General features: G+C 40.6%; 1 protein-coding gene across 1 annotated transcript in view; it reads right to left on the minus strand.

Moving 5' to 3' along the window:
* CDH4 (cadherin 4) overlaps positions 1-21,799 on the minus strand; it is a gene marked incomplete at its 5' end in the record, with an annotated part of 297,707 nt that overhangs the window by 97,361 nt on the left and 178,547 nt on the right. The window contains one exon of the mRNA XM_063296981.1: positions 12,375-12,547. Within this exon, the coding sequence (XP_063153051.1) occupies positions 12,375-12,547 (173 nt within the window). The remainder of the gene's footprint in view (positions 1-12,374; positions 12,548-21,799) is intronic.

Genomic DNA, 21,799 nt, shown 5'->3' on the forward strand with positions numbered 1-21,799 from the left:
TCTCTGTTAGTAAAACTAGCTTTGTAGCAACCCATCAAGAACAAATGGAGAAGATAAGCTATAGGTGGCACAATCTTCTGTCAAATTCACATCATGGCTATGTTCATACAACATGCTTAACCAGGGCAGAGGGACATCTAGAGGCTGCATTCAGGCAACCTGCTAAGCTTGGTTGGTGTTAGTGTTGCTTGTTGGTTTCTGTTCATCTAATGCTTATTAAAGATACAATACAAATGAATAATATTTTTCAGGTCAGCTGGCAACCCAGGCTGAATACCAATCATCCACTTTGTGCAAAGGTGACATCCATAGATAAATCTTCTCTTTGGAGTGTAGATTTATATTATTGGAAAGGACATGCTGTCCAACAGTAGAGATAGGCAAACCATGGCCTGTGGAGTGCTGGGGGCTACGTGTAGCTCCCAGCTTGACATTTATGCCCCCATCTTGACCTTTTGACACCTCCACCCACCTCTGTGGATATCTCTGCCTTGCTGCGCTTCAATGGCAAACTGGGTGCATTGTTGTGTCACAATTTTTGGTGCAAAAATAAAGCTCAGCATGGAAGCATAAAGCCTCTGGGTAGTCAAACATTCCCTTTCCTGCCCTTCATCTCCCCCATATTTTCCCAGTCTCAACCCTTCCTCAGGTCACTAAGAGGTTATTTTCACTGACCTGTCTAGAAGCTGAACTGTAATCTCTCAATTCGAAATACCTTGAAAGATTATTGCGGAAATGCTCTTTCATTCTCAAGAAACACCAGGAGAAGAAGAAAGAGACCTAACACCCTATCTGATCATGCTGCTTTCAACCTCTATATTCCTACCAAATCTAACTAATTTTGACTGTATGGCTAGGGATGTAAAAGAATCCAACTCAAGAAAGATTTCTTGTAGAATATTGGTATAGATGCCCAATCCAGATCAGAAGCAGGCTTCTAATGAGATCTTGCAACCACTGCCTTTCTTTCAATTTGAGCAGGTCAGCTGGAGATACTTTAAAGATCTGTATTAATCTGAAAGTGAAGTCTCTCTTTAAGCTGTGTAGTAAAGGGGAAAAACATTTTTACCTTGCGAGGTGGCTGCTGCTGCTGCTAATATGAAATGTCTCTCCCCTACTCAAATGCTCCATCTCTATACTGCAAAGGGTTAACAGACTAATTTTGTCTTTAAATGCTAATACTGAACAATGGTCTACGGCTAAGTTAATTAGTGGAACGAGCTTGTGTTTAATTATTTCACTTGACCTGGTGCAGCTTTATACAATAATTCCTTTAGAGAGGCAAATGGGACAGGGGCAGAGGGGATGTGTGATTTATGAAAAGAAAACTTAAAATCATTTTGTGAGGAGCAAGTACTCTGACTGGAAATTGGATGAGTACTATGCTTTCTACTGAAATAGAAAGGCTCATAAGTAGGTGGTGGTCAGGAATATTTTTAAATTGCCAAGAATATGTTTAAACCTGGAAAGCCTTCCAGTTGCATACTTAACATCTTTCCCCTATTCAACCAGGATTTATTTATTGAATAATGGAAAAAGCAACCAGCTGTAGAAGAAGGTGAAGGGATTTTTAAAAATAAATCTGACATAAAGCGTAGCATCCAGATTTGGTTGGGAGGATGCTCAGATTTCTTCTCACTTATCCATAAACTAACCAAGCTTTGTAAAGCATTCTAAGCTACAAAAAAACTAGCCAAGATTAAACTAACCAAACTTACCAAGTTTTGTGAAGGCATCTGGTAGATCTTTACTTGATCTGGGTATATAGGGCTTCCAGGCCTTCTCTACAAAAATCCAGATGACTGCTAAGTGGGAGCAAAGGATCTCTCTGCTGCCAGCTAGTAGCCTTAAGTGGTTAATTAAGCATGTTGTGTGAACGCAGCCACAGAAAACTGCATTGCTTTTGCGTATTTCAGAAGAAAGATTTAGTGGAGGAAAAATAAGTAAAACAAATATGGGCATAACCCACTCAAGAGGGAGCAAAATCCTGAAGGATTGTATTAGCACCTCAGAATATTTGTAAGTCATCTCTGGCTGTACTTCCAAGACAAATGAACAACTTTGATTTTCAAAAGTCAAGGAGCGGAAAGTAAAGGTTTCTACAAAACAAGGTCAGCTGATGATTATCTCTTTGGGGTGTCTCCCAGTCAGATTTCTGGAGCTTTCCTCTTAGCCATTCCTTCCAAAATGTGGGTGCTGTTTATTCACATACGGCACTAAGTCATAATGAGGCTTATCATGATGTGTGGCCTAATTATTATGTTTCATAAAACCTGGTCTACAACTTAGCAAGATGTGTGGGTAAGATAACTATGAGTTGTTCAACAAATCATGGCCTAGTGTGATATAGGAATCCCACCACAGAGTTGGTGATCTTTTTTTTTTAGCCATCTAGTCCAACTTCCTGATCAATTCTCATCCATTCTCTGATGACCTCCAATAGAGGGATCCTCTTCTCTCAGTAATTAGTTCTGTTGCCATCCTGTTTTATTGTCAAGGAGATTCTATTCACCTTTGGCCAAAACCTATAGCCCAAGGTAGAGCAGAGGAGCAGTTATCTACCTGTACATCATGGCACCATCTTGCAAATTATGCAATTTACCTACTTGCATCAGACATCATGATATAAATATATAACTGTAATTTGCACTATGCCATCATGTTGCGTTAATCATTTTGATGTTGATGACCTGGTTTGTTACAGATGCCACTGCCTATCACTTAATCCCATTAGATCTGATCTTCTCTTCCAGGTTGGAAGAAAGGCCATTTGACATGACAGATCTAATATTTTTTTTAAGTTGCTTTTGTCTTTTTCACCTCCATCCTTTCTTATCAGGGCTGCAATTCCTCATGTCCACGCATTATCATAATTAATTCACTTGAAGGTGCAGAATCAATTTCCAACAATATTAACCTAGGTTAATAAAAGAAAACCTTTTGCTAATGAGTGACATTACTTGTTACAGTAACATGCTATTAAAGGTTATGTCAGCATATAATGACAATATTCAAATGAAATAAGGCAACATTGTTTCTACACATTGTATAATAACATTGACTTCAAGCTCATAGTGAAATCTTATGATAGCTAAATTCAGTTTAAGGTTAATCAGCTGTTTCCTTTGACAGGAAAAATTGCTACGGAAATAGGGGATAATTTCCTAGTGGAATAGTTTCAACAACTTGATTATATTAGTCATGATACCTAGCCATATTAACATCTAAAACCTTTGTATTTATATTTTTATTGCTTGGGCATGCAGAGTTAAATGCTACCAGGAATAATATACCATAATAATTGCTGCTCTTAGAGGTTTTCAGTTCATCATGGACAATTAATGTTGAACTTCATGTGCCTTCAGGAAGGGCAGGATATAAGTTAGAAATAAGAGGAAATGGCACTAAAGAAGAAAAATCTCCTTTTTCAAAACTGTGAGATTCAAAGATCATAGGATATTTCAGATTTCCCCTTCTGAGGTTGGAAAGAATAAATATAACATTAACACCCTCTCCTATTTACAACAGTCTTGTAGGGTGTTTGAAATTCTGCTGTTAGGACGACTCCCCCAAAAGTTTCATCATGAGGGACTGAATCTGTGGAATTCAAGGTTTCCTTGAGTCCCAGGAGTATTCAGGAGGTGGTGGGTCAAAAAAGTCATAATGGCAACCATGAAATCAGTGCCTCACCTCTTGCATATAAAAGGGGGTTGGAATTTGATCACACAGTCAAGGGTGCCCCCATGACTTTTTTGACACCCTTTTAATTTCCCAATATGCACAGAAGTTAGGAAAATGGTTCCGGCATTTTACTTTCACTAGTCTCTCAATATGTACTTGACCTAGTTAGCATTCATGGAATTTATTCCCTTCCATTTATTCCAATAGAAAAAGAGAGTTAGAAAGAAAATGGCCAATGGTCCTCCTTCCTAGAATCCCACTAGAGTAGACCAATGGTTCCCAAATCCCACATTCAGTGTTACAGGATCAATTACTCGCAAGCAGGATGTCAGAATTAAGGTCATTCTCTTCTATTGCTCCACTAGCAACTGGAAGTTAAGGTATGGCTGCTTAAGGACCTTTCCCTGTGGCTTGGTTAAAGTGCTCTTCACCCATGCTTGAGAAGCAGAAAAGTAAACCAGCATATAACTGACAATCCCTACTCTTCTTCTGTGGTCTTCTTCTGTAGTCTCTGTTTTGGCTTGCTGCTGGGTGGCGGTATCCTGCTTTGACTGATATAGTGTGAGGGTCTGACATCTGTCCAAACTCTACACCTTTGCACATGTAGAGGTGTCAAGTTTTGAAATAACTGTTCCTTTCTTTTCCTTTCCCACCCCCCATCCAGAGTCATCCATGGAAAAAAAAAGTCATGATTGTTGTCATAGCCACATGATCAAAGCCCCTCCTTCTTGATGTAGATTGACATCACATGCACAGCCAAAGGGGTGAGACTTTGATTCTACAATCGCAACTTGTTTTGCCCTGCCTAGCATGGCAATTATTGAGTGAATGATCAAGCTGTCCATTTCATGGCAGCCATTTTGTGAGTGCAATCAAGAGTGCAGTCATGCTCTAAACATTTCCAGTGTGTCCATCACCTGAACAGGACATAGGTCACTATCAGAGTTCCACACTCCTGATATCTCTGCTGGTTGAATGAGGCAGCTGATGACCAGGGCCTTTCAAGACTATTCAGAAACTTCACTTGGTCCATAATGCAGCGACTGCTTCTGAGTATTATCTTGCTTCCCAGGACTTAAAGAATGTTTCACTTCTCTTTGCCTGGTTCTTGCATTTTTCTGTCAAGTTCATTTCCCTTATTCTCTACACCGGTAAAGCCACTCTATGGTTTGGAACCAAATTATCTATAGAACAATTCTGACTGCTAGAATTGGCCCAACCTATTTGAGTTAAGCAGCTGGTGGTATGGTGGCACCATAGGCTGGCCCTTGATCTCAGTTGCCTTCTGAAAATAGTTGAAGACAGAGCTTTTCCACAGGTGTTTGGGGCTTGATGGATTGCTTCTGAATTATTTTATTTATTTTTTATTTATGTATTTATTTATACACTTTATAGGCCGCCTGACTCAACTCTGTGCAGCTCACAATTAAAAGTTAAAAAAGGCAAAAGCCCAAAACCAGATCATGGGTGGCCTGAAGACAACATACTGACTAACCCTTCCAAAACCCATCCAACAGGGGCTCAACCATTACCTTGACCCAGATCCTGGGAGAATAGGTAGCTCTTTAATAGCTTTCTGAATGTTATCAGGATGGGGACCATCTGGATCTCTGGGATCTCTTTATCTTTGGGATGTTTCAGTTCTTTGATTTATTGGTTGGTGTTTGAGATGTCCGCCTAGGAATTTGCCAGGTGTCTACTCTGATCTTCTTCTGGTCAGCTGCCGAAAGGCATCTGGCTGGTGACTATCACTGGAAATGAATGCTGTACTAGGCAGACTTGGATAAATCTGCTGAACAGCTCCTAGCTGGCCCAATAATAAAGCACCATGGACTCAGTAGTCCAAATCTGGTGGGCAATGTGTTGCTTACCCCTTAGACACATTTTTGGCCTGCTCCCATAAGGCTCTTTGTACTGTCTGTATACTTTTGTCTTCAGACAAGTACTTTTTTTAAAAAAAAAATCTAGTTTCTTAAATTGTAATGGAAATTGTTTCAATTGTGTGCTTGTATTTAAATTCTGCTTTTAGCTATTATGTTTTATTGTTATTTTGTCATTTGGGGAACATCATTTCATTGTTGCTTTGTGTGTATATGTGTTTTAATCTTGTTATCTATTGCAGATCTGGAAGTATTTTTTTCATTTGGGGATTATAAATGTTCATAGATTATTATTATTACTACTATTCCTGTTACTTTTCTATTGTCCTCGAATTGTCTTTTTTAATTGAATGGTTGGATATATTGCGTACATAAACAAATGTAGAAAATATCACTTATCCATTTTTCTTAGAATTTCATTAACAGATAATACATTAGCATCTCCCCTCCATCAGGCCCCAATGATTAAACATGACATATAAATTTGTAGCAAAGGCTGATGTAATCCTATTAGTTCCCTGCATCTTTGAATCCAGGAAAGGCAATTGATGTATAGGCACTAGACCTGCACTGCAAAGGTTTGCATGACCACAAGGTGGCAGTAAAGAGAGAAAGATAAGTTTAACGCTTTGCTGCCACTTAGTGGCTGATCTGGTTGTTTTTTTTTTGGAGCCCATCTCTGGTAATCCTAGATGCTGTCATGTTCCTTCATGATATATCCAGGCCAGATCTACACCATTTCATTCATAAATAAATCAGCCACTGATTCTGCCCCCTACAAGTTTCTCCTTTGTTCCTCCACTTGGGAAAGAAATCAAGTGGAAGAATGGTGCCATTTCTGAGAACTAAGAGTTAATATTCACACAGGTGGAGAGTTCATGCATTTTTAAAGCAGAGCTGCAACGATTTAGGGAAGATTTAGAACCAAAAAAATCCAACTGAATGGACTCATGAACCTCCCACTCTTAGGAGCGTACAGTGGCGTGAAGGTTGTATTCATACCTTGAAGTAAGATTGGTAATATTATTGGGTTCTACCATAAGAAGCATGCAACCAAATAGTTATTATCCGGATAAGGACCAGTGACACTAGAGATGTCTCAACACTTATTGGCATGTCAGTAGCATGTGGAAGAAGCCACCCCTTTTTTATGTTCTCCTTTATAAAATATTTAGCTTCAGCTCTCCAGGGCTGGTTTTGCTATATACCAGATGAAGTTGCTGAGAGAGAGATATGAATGCCAGAAAGAGCTGTATCCAAAAATCACAACGTGAAGCTATCAGGGTCAAAATAGATGATAGCATCCTTGGACCTTGGGTGATGGTGGCAATCCTCAAGAATGGTACGCTTTCTATAGAATATGACATGCAGACAGACTGCCTCAGTTTCAAGCCCAGTTCCAGCATCTTAGTACAAAGAAATATGTGAATCAGAGAGGTGGACAAATATTGGAATTGCCATTTCCTCAACCTGTAGCTATTCATTCACACACATGAAGAAGGATTCAGACAAATTGGAACTGGCTCCAAGAAAGGTAACAAAGGATCAGGAATTAGAAACGGTGTTATGAAAAGAGATTTATTTATTTATTTGTTTAAAAGATTATGGCTGCCCATCTTGGAACATCTTGGGTGGCTATTTTCTCCAGACTGAGAAAATGGGATATGTTCAGCCTTGAGATAAGATGGCTTTGGGGGAGGAGGAGATATGATAACACTTTTGAGGGACCTGGAAGGATGTTACATGGAAGAAGGCCAAGGCCTCTTCTCTACTCTCTTGGGTGCAGGACACAGATTTAAGCTACAGGAAGGCAAATTCTGGCTGAATATTAAAGGTAGAAACATCCCTAATAGGAAGAACAGTTTGATGGTGGTCAGTCTTTTTTGTTTTGGTGAGACCCTTGAAATCGTCAACCCAGTTCCACAGTTCAAAAAGAACAAGGTCAGGTTTGGGTGACTTCAAAGAAGGACCTCCAAGAAGGCAACGAGTCTGGAAACCAACCCCTATGAGGAACAGTTAAAGGACCTGGATATATTTAGCCTACAGAAGAAACAACTAAGGAGAGATGTGAATGACAGTCATCAAATATCTGAAGGGTTGTCACACACAGAAGAGAGAACGGACTTATCCTTCCTCAGAGAATGCTGCCCCATTGTTATTCCTTGTGCCTGTTACATTGACAAACAGTTTCCTAAATATGTTTTATGGCTGATTTTAGGGTATAAAACAGGGCATTTTGCCTGGTGCCTTCCAGCTGTGCTACATTTTGACTTCCATGATTCCTCAGTAAGTATGGATAATTCCCAGATAGCATGGGGGTGGACTTGAGTAAAAATCCAGAGAATCACCAGATGGCAACAAAAAACCCTGGAGTTTTCTGCATCTTTTTGCTGCCATCTAATAATCCTTTAAATTCTTGCAACCCATACATTGTAGCCCTAATCTTGACAGGCTATGATGGCTGGGAATTATGGAAGTTAAAATCCAATAGCTAACAGCTGATCTCCATGTGGTTCCTACCCAGATGGCATTCTTGAGAGCCTTAAAGACATGGCTGTTCTCCAAGGCCTTGGGTTAGGGTAGTTGGGACCCCTGTCGGATTTGTGTGGGGATGGAGGTATTGTTAGCCACACTCATCATCAGTTTTTGTTCTCTTGTATAGTTTTGTTATATTGTATGTTCTATTTTTGTTTGGTTTTACTGTATACCCAGGGTCAGTTTGGAGTCAGGCTGTGCTAAATTGATCAAATGAAATGAAATGAAATTAATGAAATTAATGAAATTAATTAAATTAAATTACCTGGCTGGGAGCAGTAAATTCCATGAACATGTGTGCCCTTCCCTTAGACATGTTTATTGTACACTGTATGAGCATTTTCATGTGGTCATGTGATGTATTTTCAAACGCCTTCTCTGGCAGCTATAACAGGTCGCCTTATTCTTCTAGCTCCTAATAAAACACCCACTGCTCTTTCATTTTCATCTTCATCACTCTCAATCCCAGCTCTTGGCTTTCCTAGTTAATCCACAGAATACATTCTTGAGTTCCTCACTAAGCCATTCCCCATTCATCTTCAAAGATTCCTTAACAAACCTCACCTCTCCTTTGCTGTTTTGATATTTTCATACAAATGTTTGATGTCGAACTCACTTTAAACTTGATTTCTCATTCTTTGAATCTTGAGGTGTTTAAATTCCTGCATCCATGGGTAGAACCCCACATTTCCCTCCCCTTAGCTCAGTAGGATTGACGTTTTGTTTCTCCTCTAGCAGGTTTTACCCCTGCGTGAGCATGGAGCTTAAAATCAGTCTGTTGCAAAACCTAACCCTTTAATGATTTTTATGAAGTGGAGTCCAATCATCATTATCTTCCTTGGGGATCCATTCAATTAAGCACAGCCATGGTGAGTAAATGGTCACAGAGCTGTGTAACCATATTTACATCAGATTAGTAGGAACCAGGTAAGATAGCTTTGAAAGCTATCAGTTGTTTATACACTGCTTTGATTTGTTTTTTGCTTTCCTATCTCTCATGTCAGATGTAGTTCTGGTGGCTCCTCTTTTTCAAGTCAAAGAAAGAATATGCATAACATTTAAGGAGAAATCCCAAAAGGCCTTTATATAGAAGGGGGGAAGCCATTAGATACTGGAGGTGATTTCCAATATGGCCAGGTCGTCTGTCTGCCTATCTCCGTGGTTTCTGCCTGTTCAGTAAAATTGGGTAGAGCTGCTGTACTTTGTGTCCCCTCGATCAAACAGTGCAATCTATTGGTGTCTAGGAAGTGTGCCTTCTCTGTTGTGGTGTCTGCCTTCTGGAACCATTTTCCCCACAGAGATCCATGTGGTTCCCATCCTGATGATGTTCCAGAAGTCTTTAAAAATGTGGCGGTTCTCCTGGGCCCTGGGGTGGGTTGGTTGGGTCTGTTCTGTTTTATGGTATATGGAGCATGTTCTGGATGTACATCATCTTTTTTTCTTATTGCTTTCTATCTTTTTAAGTGTGAGCTGCCCAGCGTCATTCTGGAGCCAGATGGCTTCAAATTAAATAAATAAATCTTGCTCAGTTAAGTCTTTTTCAAGGGGAGTGACTTCATGGGAATGCCCCTGATATCTCAGCAAGTCTTTGCCCCTAGCCAGTGTCATCTGGGCTCAGAAAACATGCAGTACTGGATCTCATTAGTACTTGAAAGGGAAACAGGAAATGCCAAGGTTGTTGACTAGATTGGAATGTCTAAAAACATTCTGGTGGATGCTGTAGCAAAGTGCATCCATGTTTTATTTCATTATATGTACTTATGTGTTTTTTTACCTGCCTTAAGCCCAATGGAAATAGGTGAGCTATAAAACCAGTAATAAATACTTTTTTTTTTAATCTGTTCAATCGTGTCCAGAAGTGGTTTGCCGTTGGGCTGAGAGAGAGTGACTGGCCCAAGGTCACCCAGCTGGCTTTGTACCCAAGACAGGACTAGAACTCATGGTCTCCCGGTTTCTAGCCTGATGCCTTACTACACCAAACTGGCTCACATACACACACACACACACACACACACATACATACTGTAAAGGAATTTAGAGCTGATCTTGTGGTTAGGGAATGAATGAATGAGCTGTTAAGAGGGCACTTCCATAATCCTGAGAAGAAGGAAAGTGTGAGAAAGAAACTCAAAATAAAGCTGTCTTGATTTTGCTTAGTGCAAGAGAGAAACTTGGATAGACTTTTAAGATTCTGTTATTTTACTTTATTGCAGTAAAGAGCATTCCTGGAATCCTTTCATGACTGTTTTGTGACCTGATGTTCCTCAAAGAGTTGACATCAATCTTGAAAGCCTGATGATTGCCCCACCCATCAAAAAGAAGTTTAGCCTAAGGTTCTGGAGTGGGGGTGGGAAAATAAGTTCTCATCTGCTTCCATTACTGCATTCTCAGGGAATGTAAGACAATGCTCTTATATTAAAATTCAATTATATTTGGGGAAAAAATCCTCCTTTCAGGTAAAAACAAGTAATCCTCCCTATAATCTGTGGCTTCTGGTCTCATGGCTAAGATTAGCCTATTCTAGCTGTTGCCCAAAATAACATTTTTGGGGGAAAAGGGGAGATCAGCCCTAGTTGCTGAATATTGCTGTAATAGAGAAAATAATAGGGTCAATCTTTACTTGTTCCTCCAAATCTCAGGAGACAAGGAGCTTTTGCAGAAACAAGTATTTTAAAACAAGGTCTGTGCTAAACCAACTGGCACTGGGGAAGAAGCCAATGCCATTGCTTCTTTCCTCCAGCTCCTTTTCATCTCCAGCATGTTCAGCCTCTTGAATATTCTTCATCCATCTAACCAACTGGCCCAGTCTGAGCCAATTCTCCTGCCTGAGGGTCAAGTGCAGCTGGAAAGTCTGCTTTAGGCAAGTACCTGGCATCCATCTTCCTTGTCTCATCCAAATCTTTTTGACAAGTCTTCCATTCTTGGCTGCAGACTTGCTGTCAATGTTTCCCTCAAGTTCTCTGAATCCACCGGTGGCCACCACAGCCAACCTGCTTGGAGGCAGCATTTAAGCATCTCTGCTGTAAGGCAGTATTGGGATGTCTCAAAGCAGCTCTGGGCTCCTTAAAACCTTGATGCAGCCTCCAAGCAAATATCAGCCTGAGGTGTTGGAATGAAACAGGCAGAGACACTGAAGGGGAGGGGAAAAACACAGGGGGAGGGCAGAGAGGAAATTGTTTGGGCAGCTGTCTGTGCTCAGAAACATAAAGGCTTTGACACAGCTTGCTAGGCCCTGGTGAAAACAGAGGGGATTTTTGACAACCTTCTCCTCACTAGTCAGACATGGCTGTTCAGATCTGTGGCTTTCAAAGTTTGAGGCAGGATTCTGGAAATCAGGGCAGGCAGCATCAGGGGAGAAACTTATCTCTTTCTCTCCCCCCCCCCCCACTTTGTGACCTTGCTTTTAGGATAGGCAAAACAGGATATACTGGGTATGAAAAAAATATATATTCAGAAAATGTAGCTCAGAAATATTCAGAAAACATGAGAAGGGGGAGGAGGAGAAGGAGAAGGAGAAGGAGAAATGCTTTGTCCTCTCCATGTTTCCATTTTCTTTCTACAACACCCAACCATTGGTCTACTTGATGGAATTCTGGGCATCTGTTTATCAGATCAAAAGGCAAAAACTGACCAGGAGATAAATAGCAGGGGAAAAGCAGGAAGAATGAATAAATTGCTTTGCATCCATTGCTTCTCTTCTACTTAATTCTTTTCCCCATCACTCTGCAACACAGAAGTACTGCTAGAATTCACAGATGTAGGTTGGCTCACTATTTTGTTCAGGCATTATTGTTTGAGTAAAAATAAATAAATATTTAATTGGCAGACAATCCTAACTTAAAAGAGCATATGCAGCCTGCCATATGCTCGTGGTTTGGAAACAGCCTACAATTCCTATTCAGGCTTTCTTCAATCACTTTAAGCATATGCTGGACTTTGGGCAGTGAGGATGGGGTTGAAGACCCACAGGGATCCTTAGTTATTATCTGCTTTTATTTGATCTGTCTTGCTTTTTCACTGAAACAAATCCTTAAAGATGATAAATGCATAATAAAGGAAATAAGCAAAGAACAAAAAAAAGCAAACAAATGTATATTTATAATACATACATTCTCTTAAGGTAAAATTGGAAGTTTTTAAATATCCTTATTTGAGACTGCTCTTCAGCAAGACAGCTTGTAGAAACCAAGTTAATTTATTTTGGAGAGAGAAAAACTAGCTAAGAAGTGGGGACTACAAAACTCTTTAATTTGTTAGCCAAAGAAGTTGATCTCTTACCTCTCGGTCGAGTCCAGCTGCCACCGTCACTATATCTCCAGTCTCGCTGTTAATGGTAAACATATTCTGGGATGGACTCTGTGGAGTTTGAGTCACAATGCGGTACCTCACCATCCCATTTGCTGTGGTGCTGTCATCGGCATCGTTTGCTGTCACTGTCATCACATAGGTTCCTTTAAACAAGATAGAGATGACAACAGAATCAATCAATGGTCTTCAGGAATGGGGAAGATTGACCCAAACCATCCAACTCCTACAGACCAGTAGATGAATCTCCTGGATCATCTTGTCCAGCCTTCCCCAAGCTGATGCCCTCCAGCAATGAAGCATTTTCTTCTCATCATTCCTAAACTGCATGATTATTTATCCATTGATCATACTGGCCATGAATTATGGCAGAAGAACTCTTTTACAGCTGGAGGGCATCCATATGGGGAAGGCAGAAGATGCATGTCTCCAGGTACATTTTTCTCTTCTTAAAGTAGAGGATAATTTTGGAGACATTGGGGGAGAGGAGATAGAGAAAAAATTCTTCTATTTTGAGAACCACAGTGAACCCAATAGAAGGTGGCAAAACTCAGAATTTAACTCACCAAGTTGTCCTTCAAGCTCTGACAAAAGTGAAGGAAGCATGTCATTGGAAATCATCTAATGAGATGTGAGGTCCCACAAACATTCTTGTGATGTCTTTATTGGGTAGAGTCCCCAGTGATTTTTGACTGAAGTCTCCTATTGACTAGTAGGGATTCCACATCTTCCCCTGATGATGCCTCTGAAAAGTTGTACTATGGTGCAGAGGCATTGTGAGGGAAATGCAGCTGCCTCAAGTGACAGCACAAGAACCAAACTGCAGCTGTATTTTTCAACATGAAAAGTGGTCTCTTAGTTCCAATCAAAGAGAATATTTGTAGCTCAGGGTTGAACTGTGGAACTGTTGGCCTCATAGTTGGCAGAAAGAAAGAAAAAACCCAAGGTGCACACAAATCGGCTACCTTCTTCTTTCCAAACCAGTGAACTACCATCATGTCAACCTACATTTTGTTCCTGAAGCTGGCACAGATTGAGTTCCCACAGAGTTCTCACACTTGTTTGGCTTGATGAGTTTCAGTGTAGAAGATTGATCTAAGCTAGTGTGGTGGAGGTAATACACTGTTGTCTAGACAAAAACGTAGAAAGACCCAGGCTCAAAAGCAGGTTGGGGGTGAGCATCAGTACTGACAGTGTACACAATTGTCAATTGCTTGAAGGAAAGGTGGGATAAAAATGTAGTAATCAATAATGAAAATCAGCCCCAGACTGGGCCCAAGAGTCTGTCAAATTCAGCTTTTAGCAGATGCCTCTGGAGCTGCAACAGCCAACCAGGAAGCCTCTTCAGTTCATTGACCTTGTGTTAGTGGGAAATGTCAAGAAGAAAGCAGGGATTAAGATCAAGCTATTTAAGGAGAAAAATAAATGTTTGCTGGTGACTTCCTTGAATTGAAGGTCATTTATATGGGTAATCTTGGGATTTCAGGGACAGTGCTTCAATTTAGGAAAAGGCATGGACATTGATGCAGTGCAAAACCAATAGGTACATTGGTCAGGTGCAGTTGGGAGGCTTATGGGTTGCAACTTGTTTCAGTTCATTTTGCCACCCACAGCATGCAAAGTTCACTGTGAACTAATCAGTACTTCCTCCAGCTGATCACGAGGTGTTTGTAAAGAATGGTATTCAAACTGGGTCTGTCCCTTGAATTACTGTCCTTGTGGAATAATAGAAATCGCCTTCCCACTGCTCCCTGTAAGAAGGATATAACGTAACTGCTAGCCACCTTCTCACTGTGTTGATATGAAGGGAAATAAAGGAAGATTCTATCTGTCTGTCCGTCTGTCCATCCATCCATCCATCCATCCATCCATCCATCCTTCACAGCTTGCTAAATCTAAATCCCACTGCTGTATTTAAAAGCCTCTTAAAGTGAAATAATGGTACATTGTCAATTTTGCAACTGATCATGAAGAAGGCATGTTGATGATCTCCAGGAACAGAACAGTCTGGGAGCTGGGCGATGGAATGAATCACATATTCCATCTGTTAAAGTAGATTCCCAGACTGATAAAGATTCAAGAACTGGTTATGTAAACAAGCTTCAAGTTTTTCCATCGTTAGTGAAAATATGTGCTTCCTCATTGGATCTCAAGAAGGCTGTTAGAAAATCACTGCATCTCCACCTTAATGTATATGGTTCTAAATGGAAAATAGTTTAGTTGCTGGAATTCTTGTAACACCATCCCTTTCTTAATGAATTTTGTTAAAGAATTTGATGATAATTGCACTTTGAAAGAAGTGCTTTCAGTTTCAAGTGGCCATGGAACAGCCAGCACCAGCCAACAGGAAAATGGCATAGAGCTGCAACATTTACAAGAAAATGCCAGCTATTGTTTTTGACTCAAATAAAACATTGTGGAGTCAGGAAAATAAATACATCACCCTGGAGTCAGGGAAAACTCCTGGTCTGGAGTTCATTTGAACTGGTGAAAAGGTGTTTGTTTGTTTGTTTATTCATTCATTTATATTTCGAATCTGAGTCAAAGAGCAATGCTGGGCGGCTTAGAATAAAACTAAAATACAAATTAAAATACAATAAAAACAGTATTTCTGTCATGAGCACTGATGGTGAGCAGGAGGGGGCCCCTATCCAGGGGGGAAAGCGCATGCGTAGTAGTGAGGAGTTGAGCAGCCATTCAAAGAGACACAGAACAGACCCACCTTGACTTTTGGGGTTTATCTGTCTGGGTTTTTCCCACATTTTCTTCAGTTTGTTAGGATTTTCTGTCTAATGTAGCAGTAATAAAGTACTAGAGACCTATTCCTTGTCTCAGCGTGGTTCCTGGCTGTTAGGACAATTTCTTAAATATAAATATGAAATATAAAATCCAAGATGGAGATATTAAAAGTTCTTAATTTAAATTCATGTAATTCATGGGGACCTCTCTAGGGCGCTAACCACCCCCAGGATTGATTACCCCTTCTCTCACTCCAAGCGAGATGGCAGAGCCAGGTCTTCACCCCTTTCTGGAAGGCCGGGAGAGTGGGGGTCTGCATCATCTCTTGGGGAAGAATGTTTCACAGGGTGGGGGCCATGGCAGAGAAGGCTTTCTTCCTGGGCCCCACCAATTGACAGTCTCTCATGGACGGGGTCTGTAACATGCCTTCTCTGCTTGACCAGGTGGGATGGGTCAGTGCAATGGGGGTGAGACAGTCCCTCAGGTAACCTGGACCCATGCCATGTAGGGCTTTAAAGGTGATGACCAACACACTGAATTGGACCTGGAAGCAAAATGGCACCCAATGCAGCTCCCGCAGCAAAGGTGTTACATGTGCCATCCTTGGGGCACCCAAGACTGCTCACGCAGCCACATTCTGAACCGGCTATGTAGAAGTTACTTAATTATGCTAGGAAACAATTGGAGGAAGAAAGAGAGAAGTAGGCAGGAAGAAAAAGAAATGGAAGGAGGTAGCAGATGATCTCTTGAGATATCAGATGGTGGAGAAATATAAGAGTGCTGCTGGATCAGACTATAGATCCACGTAGTCCATATTCTGTATCACATAATGGCCAATTTATAGGATATCTCTGGGAAGCTGATCAGCCTGAACTGGAGGGCAATAGTCCTCTTCCACTTTTAATTCCCAGCAACCAGTAGATAAAACTTGTTGCCTGTGATTTAGCAGGTAGTAAACAGCCATCAAAATTAATAGCCATTGATAGCTTGATCCTCTGTGAATCTGTCCAGTACTAGCAAACAATTGGAGGAAGGAAGAGAGCATCAAAGAGTTGGAAATGACACTGAAGTGCAGGATCCCCTAGAACACTTCTGACAGGTGACCATCCTTAGAATCATAGAATCAGATGAATAAAATGAGAACAATTTTTTCCTGATAAAATTGTTCTGTGCTTTGACTTGCCAGCCACCAATTTGCGATCTTACTTACTTGTCCTACCTTTCCAACTAAGCTATTAGGATGTTGTTCCTAATCAGATTTAGTAATACTGTGCTGAAATTTGCCTGGCAAATTTAGCCATTTTCCCTTTTTCTACTTTATTGTTGGAGTGCCTGGGAACTTTTAAAAACATTTCTCTTGTTTTTATGTTATTTCTTTATTGTTGGAGGTGGAGGAGGATGTAACTGCTGAGATTATTATCAGAGACCCAGCTTTCCATCAAGATGAAGCCTCCCTTGGTGCCTACACTCCCTAATCTGAGGAAAAAAATGGGAGGAGTGACCTCATCATTTCTTCCCTTAAGAAGATTCAATGGGAGGCTGTGGAGCACTAGAGAGATTATTCACAATGGACACCATTGATCAGTCTCTCCTTCCATGAGAATTTCAATGACCTTTTCTTCTCCTTTGGAAGAAAATTTCCACAGCAAATACTCTTGTCAAATTGAATAGGAATTGTTAGGGAATTACTAGGGAAAAATACACAGCAGTAGAACTCTATTATCAGATGCTAAGTGAGTGCAGCACCATCAAAATCAAGGTTACATTTAGGCACGCTGTGGAGTTTAGTTCTATGGATCCAGTGGAGACTTGTAGATATCTGGAGCTGGATAATTCAGATACCTGGGACATACAAGGTCCTTCATTTTAGATTCCCTGGCTAAAGATTCTCCTTAGGGAAGGAGAATCCAGCTTTGTTTCTGGATACTTGGTCTCACTTTAGTCATGGGTAATGATGGCACCTCTCTCTCATGAGAGATATCTCATTTCCAGCTTTCATAGGAGCTCAGAAACAATGATGGATAAACTTCTTAAGGTAGAAGTCATTCAGGGACACCAGGGAGGATAATCCAGTATATGTCAGCTTCTTGGCCGGGAGATCTCTGTTAGCAGAACAGGAGTCTGATTACAAAAAGGTAAATCCAGAAACCAGCCTTCATGATAAACTGTACTGACTGAGGAAATATGGTAGGGCTCAGAGAAGAAGTGGTAGGAGAGTGCAAAACGTTTTGAATAAAAATGCCCTGAGCTCAAAATATTTTGTTTGGAGCTCAAGACATTTGTCTGAGAGTCTGAGGAGAGTCAGTGAAAGGCAAAGAAGGAAGAATAGACATAAACAATCAAGACACAGATGGCAAGTCATTGGCAGCTTATCTTACAAATAGCAATTGAGCCCAGGTGGCAAGAAACGTGGGAAGAAGCATTTCATCTCTTGATTGTATCACTGTACCATGCTCTACGTGGGGCTGCCCTTGATGGACACTCGGAAAGTACAACTGGTCCAAAGTGCAGCAGAGTAGGCCATGATGGGCATGTTGTGGTATGTGCATGTGTTCCCCTCTGCTTTGGAAGCTGCACTGGTTGCCTGTTGGCTTCCAGGCACAATTCAAGGTGCCAGTTATCACCTATAAAGCCTTGCATGGCATAGGGCCTGGATATTTGAGGGATTGCTTATAATAGTATGTGGGGATGACCTTGGGAGACAGGGGGAAGAGATGCTGCCTCAGGAACAGTCGGATTGGGGATTGGGCACAGCTGCATAACAGCCAGAGAAAGAAACTCAGAAAGGACCCTCCCTAAATTATCAGGCTGTGAAAGGGAGATTTGTACTTTCAGACATGCAAGATTCTGGTAATGTAGCCATACAATAAAGTAGAATTAGTGTCCCAACAGTCAGGAATCACGCTGAGACGAGGAATAGGTCTCTAGTGTTTATTGCTGCTACATAAGACAGAAAATCCTAACAAACTGAAGAAGCGTGGGAAAAACCCAGACAGATAAACCCCAAAAGTTAAGGCGGGTCTGATCTGTGTCTCTTTGAATGGCTGCTTAACTCCTCAGTACTATGCATGCATTTTCCCCCCTGGATAGGGGCCCCCTTCTGCTCGCCATCAGTACTCATGACAATTAGTGCATCTGGTTGTGCTTGCTGCCTGGTCCACCTGGGAAAGCTGACACCACTCATCTCCATATGCTCCTGCCTGTTCAGTGAGGTCGGCTAGAGTGGACATGCTCTAGGTTCCATCAATTAAGTCATCTTGTGAGACCTAAGAAGTGCACCTTCTAGGCGATGGCTCCAGCCGTCAACTATATCCCACCAGAGATTTGTACTTTTGACTTCCTGCAAATGGCTAAAGACCCGGTTGTTCTTTAGCCTCAGGGGGTGGCTAAGCCACAGAACCCTCATTGTTTTTATTGCATGCATTTCATATCAAGAATTATTTTTGACATGAAGTTCTAAACTCCATGAGCAGCTATCTCCCAATGTTTTCACTTTTATGGTTGCATTAGAATACTCATTATACCAACCTATATTAAAGCAAGAGTGATGCTCATTAGTTAGACTTAAATAGCATAAAACTGGGAAGTAATGAGGCATTTATCAAGAGGCCATCCCTTCTCCAAAAATCCTTCCACTTTGCAATTTTTGCCTTCAAGTCACGTTTCCCCAACAAGTCACCTTTTCCAACACCAGTTTGCCTAGTGCTGTGATTTAAACATAAGACAATGATAATTATTTTGTACTGACCTGTACCTTACAGTTTATGTTTATAAACTGTTATTATTGCCATACCATTAAAGCTTTGTTAACCTTTTTGGTCTAATTTCCAAACTACATGATAGTTAATTTAATTATCTCTCCCTCCCCCAGAAAAAAAATTCAACTCATTATAGGAAGAAACGTAGCAGTAGCCATATTATATTAGATCTCCATTAACCCAAGTTAATTATAGCTTTGCACTATTTTTTTCCTTCCAGCCATTTTCCTGTGGAATATATGGTATTTCACAGATTGTATGCTATACATACATTCTTCCCACATAGCTAATTGGGGAGAAAGGATGAAAGTTTAGTTATGGGGAAGACTTTCAGAACAGAGGTACCGACTTTTTTTAAAAAATAAACTCCCCAGTTCTGATATCCCTAAGCTATTGCAAGCCAGATCGAACCCCTCTTCCTATGCTGAGTCAACTCATAATAGCTTATGGCCTGGTCTCTCACCTACCACTTTTGTTTTTCTCCCTGTTTCTAGACTTTTCCTAAATATACTGTTTTGTGGATGGAAGGAAGAGTTAAGAGTTGTTTCTAATCTATTTTTATAGGAACTACAATAGAGATTTCTGAGTAAGCTAAGAGCTATATGGTAGATCTGAACTGGGGGTGGGGAAATGATTAAAAGTAAAGGTAAAGGTTTCCCTTGACATTAAGTCCAGTTGTGTCTGACTCGAGGGGGTGGTGATGATTGCCCTTTGTTATTTCTCTTCATTTATTGAACACAAAAGGAGAAAACCTGCAGGACTCAGGGTTTCCAGTGGCCCTGCACATTCCAAGCATATTCAGAAGCCATTGCACAGAAAATAAAGTTATCCATATGTGCATTAAGCATCCACCCCAACTGAACAACCCCCTTTCCAGTCTGAGAGGAACTGATAACATTGCTGAAATTTAAAATTGAATATAGAAATAACAGGCCTTGTTGTCTATTTAAGTCCCTCTAAATATATATTTTCCAGGCTCTAGAAATCTGAATAAATAGACTGACAAAATTTATATATACCTGTAAGGATATCTTGTGAACATAATGTCAGGGAGTGAAGAAATCAACTTCATTTTCTTCTTTCCATACAGTCAGGAAAGCCAGGACATTTGTACAAATCCTTTAGCTGTCTTGTAGCCAAATGTCAGAACATACACTGCACCCTTGAGACTGGTTTCCGAAATTCTCTTCCTTAAAAGGATTTCTAAAGCAATTTGCCTTTTGCAAAGTTCCCCAACAGCCTATTCATATAATCTTTATATCATCACAGTTATGTTTCTAGTCTTCCTTAGCTATCATAATCCAGCATACCTGGATGGCACTAAATTGAGAAATACTGGTTTAGACCTTCAGATTGACACCTACAGATTATGAGAATGAGACTTGATCTCCTTCTGTTGATCATGGGAAAAGGGCTTGGTTGCTCTGTGAACTTATCCACAAAACCTCAAGATGGAATTGATATGATTGAAATCAGAATCTCTGGAGGCATTCAGAAACTGACATTAGAGTTAGTTGGAAAAAAAAGGAAACACTCTGAGATGGGACCATCAGCTGATAATGGCCAAACATAGACCTGCTTTTGATCTCCTGGTTGCTAATCCCAGAGGACAGTAGGGAAACATCTATCACAAATGGAAGATGGCAGTAAGTCTTTTGGCAGGTTGGTCTCAATCTTGGGCTTACAAACCTCACTCAGATGTTTAACAATCCATTTCTAAATATATTAATAAGACTTGCCCTCCTGCCCTTGTGAAGAGTCTATGACCAGATCCCATAAACTGCTGTTGTATAACACATAATCTATGAAAGAGTAAAGACCTCCACTCGTGATGACTATATGCCCATGTAATTTCCTGGCAATAATATGGAAGTAGTTTACCACTGCCTTCTTCTTTGATCTTTATTTGACTTCCCAGTCTAGCCTACAGCCCTGGTACTTCCTAGTGATCACCCATCAAAATAATAGCCAAGTCTGACCTTGTTTAGCTTCTCTGCAATCAGCCAAGGTGAACCAGATGCTGTCACTTATTCTGGCCCATAATCAATAAAGCACAGCCGCTTACACAAAAAAATAGTGTCATCTTTTGACATGACTTTTTATTGAAATTCAGCTGGTGTTCTCAATGACCTTTCAAGAAGCTAATTAATAAAGGAAGTTGCCTAATAATTGCTAGCATCATTGAATCCTCAACCTCTTGAGAACTACAGAGAGAGAGAGAGAGAGACGCCTTACTGGGGAAAACAGAATAGACCAGCCTGAAGAGATTTCATAAAGAATGCAAGAGGACTCCCATTGTGAATGATTGAAGCAATACATTTTATGTTAAGAAAATTACGCACTTGATTAAGAAAACAAATAAGCCATTTTGTATAGACATTGGAAGGGATTTGATCATAGCTTTTGGGAGGGGGAGGGGAAGTAGAGGAGACTGCATGGTTGTTGTTGTTGTTTTAGAGTAATTATTGCAAATGGCTAAAATTGCAAGCATTGTAGGAAAGGAATCATGCTATGAGAAACAACTGCAGCAAAACTGGCTGTTGGTTTCAGAGCAGGATCCTGAACCATGCTGATAAATTTACTTGTCTTTTATCTTTTATGGTCAAAGGTGACTATAGGAGCCTGAAGGAACTAGTGTCTGAGGCTTCTGGAATGAAGCCCTGGGTGCAGGATAAGTCTCCAGATGGAAGGATGCAAGTAAACAAAGAATAGAAATAAATGGTTGGCAGTGAAAGACTTTGTATTTCTAGGTGCGAAGATGACTGCAGATGCTGACTGCAGTCAGGAAATCAGAAGACGCTTAATCCTTGGGAGAAGAGCAATGACAAATCTCGATAAAATAGCTAAGAGCAGAGACATCACACTGACAACAAAGGTCCGCATAGTTAAAGCAATGGTGTT

Source organism: Candoia aspera, chromosome 3, assembly GCF_035149785.1.
Source record: "Candoia aspera isolate rCanAsp1 chromosome 3, rCanAsp1.hap2, whole genome shotgun sequence".
NCBI classification, from domain to species: Eukaryota; Metazoa; Chordata; class Lepidosauria; order Squamata; family Boidae; genus Candoia; species Candoia aspera.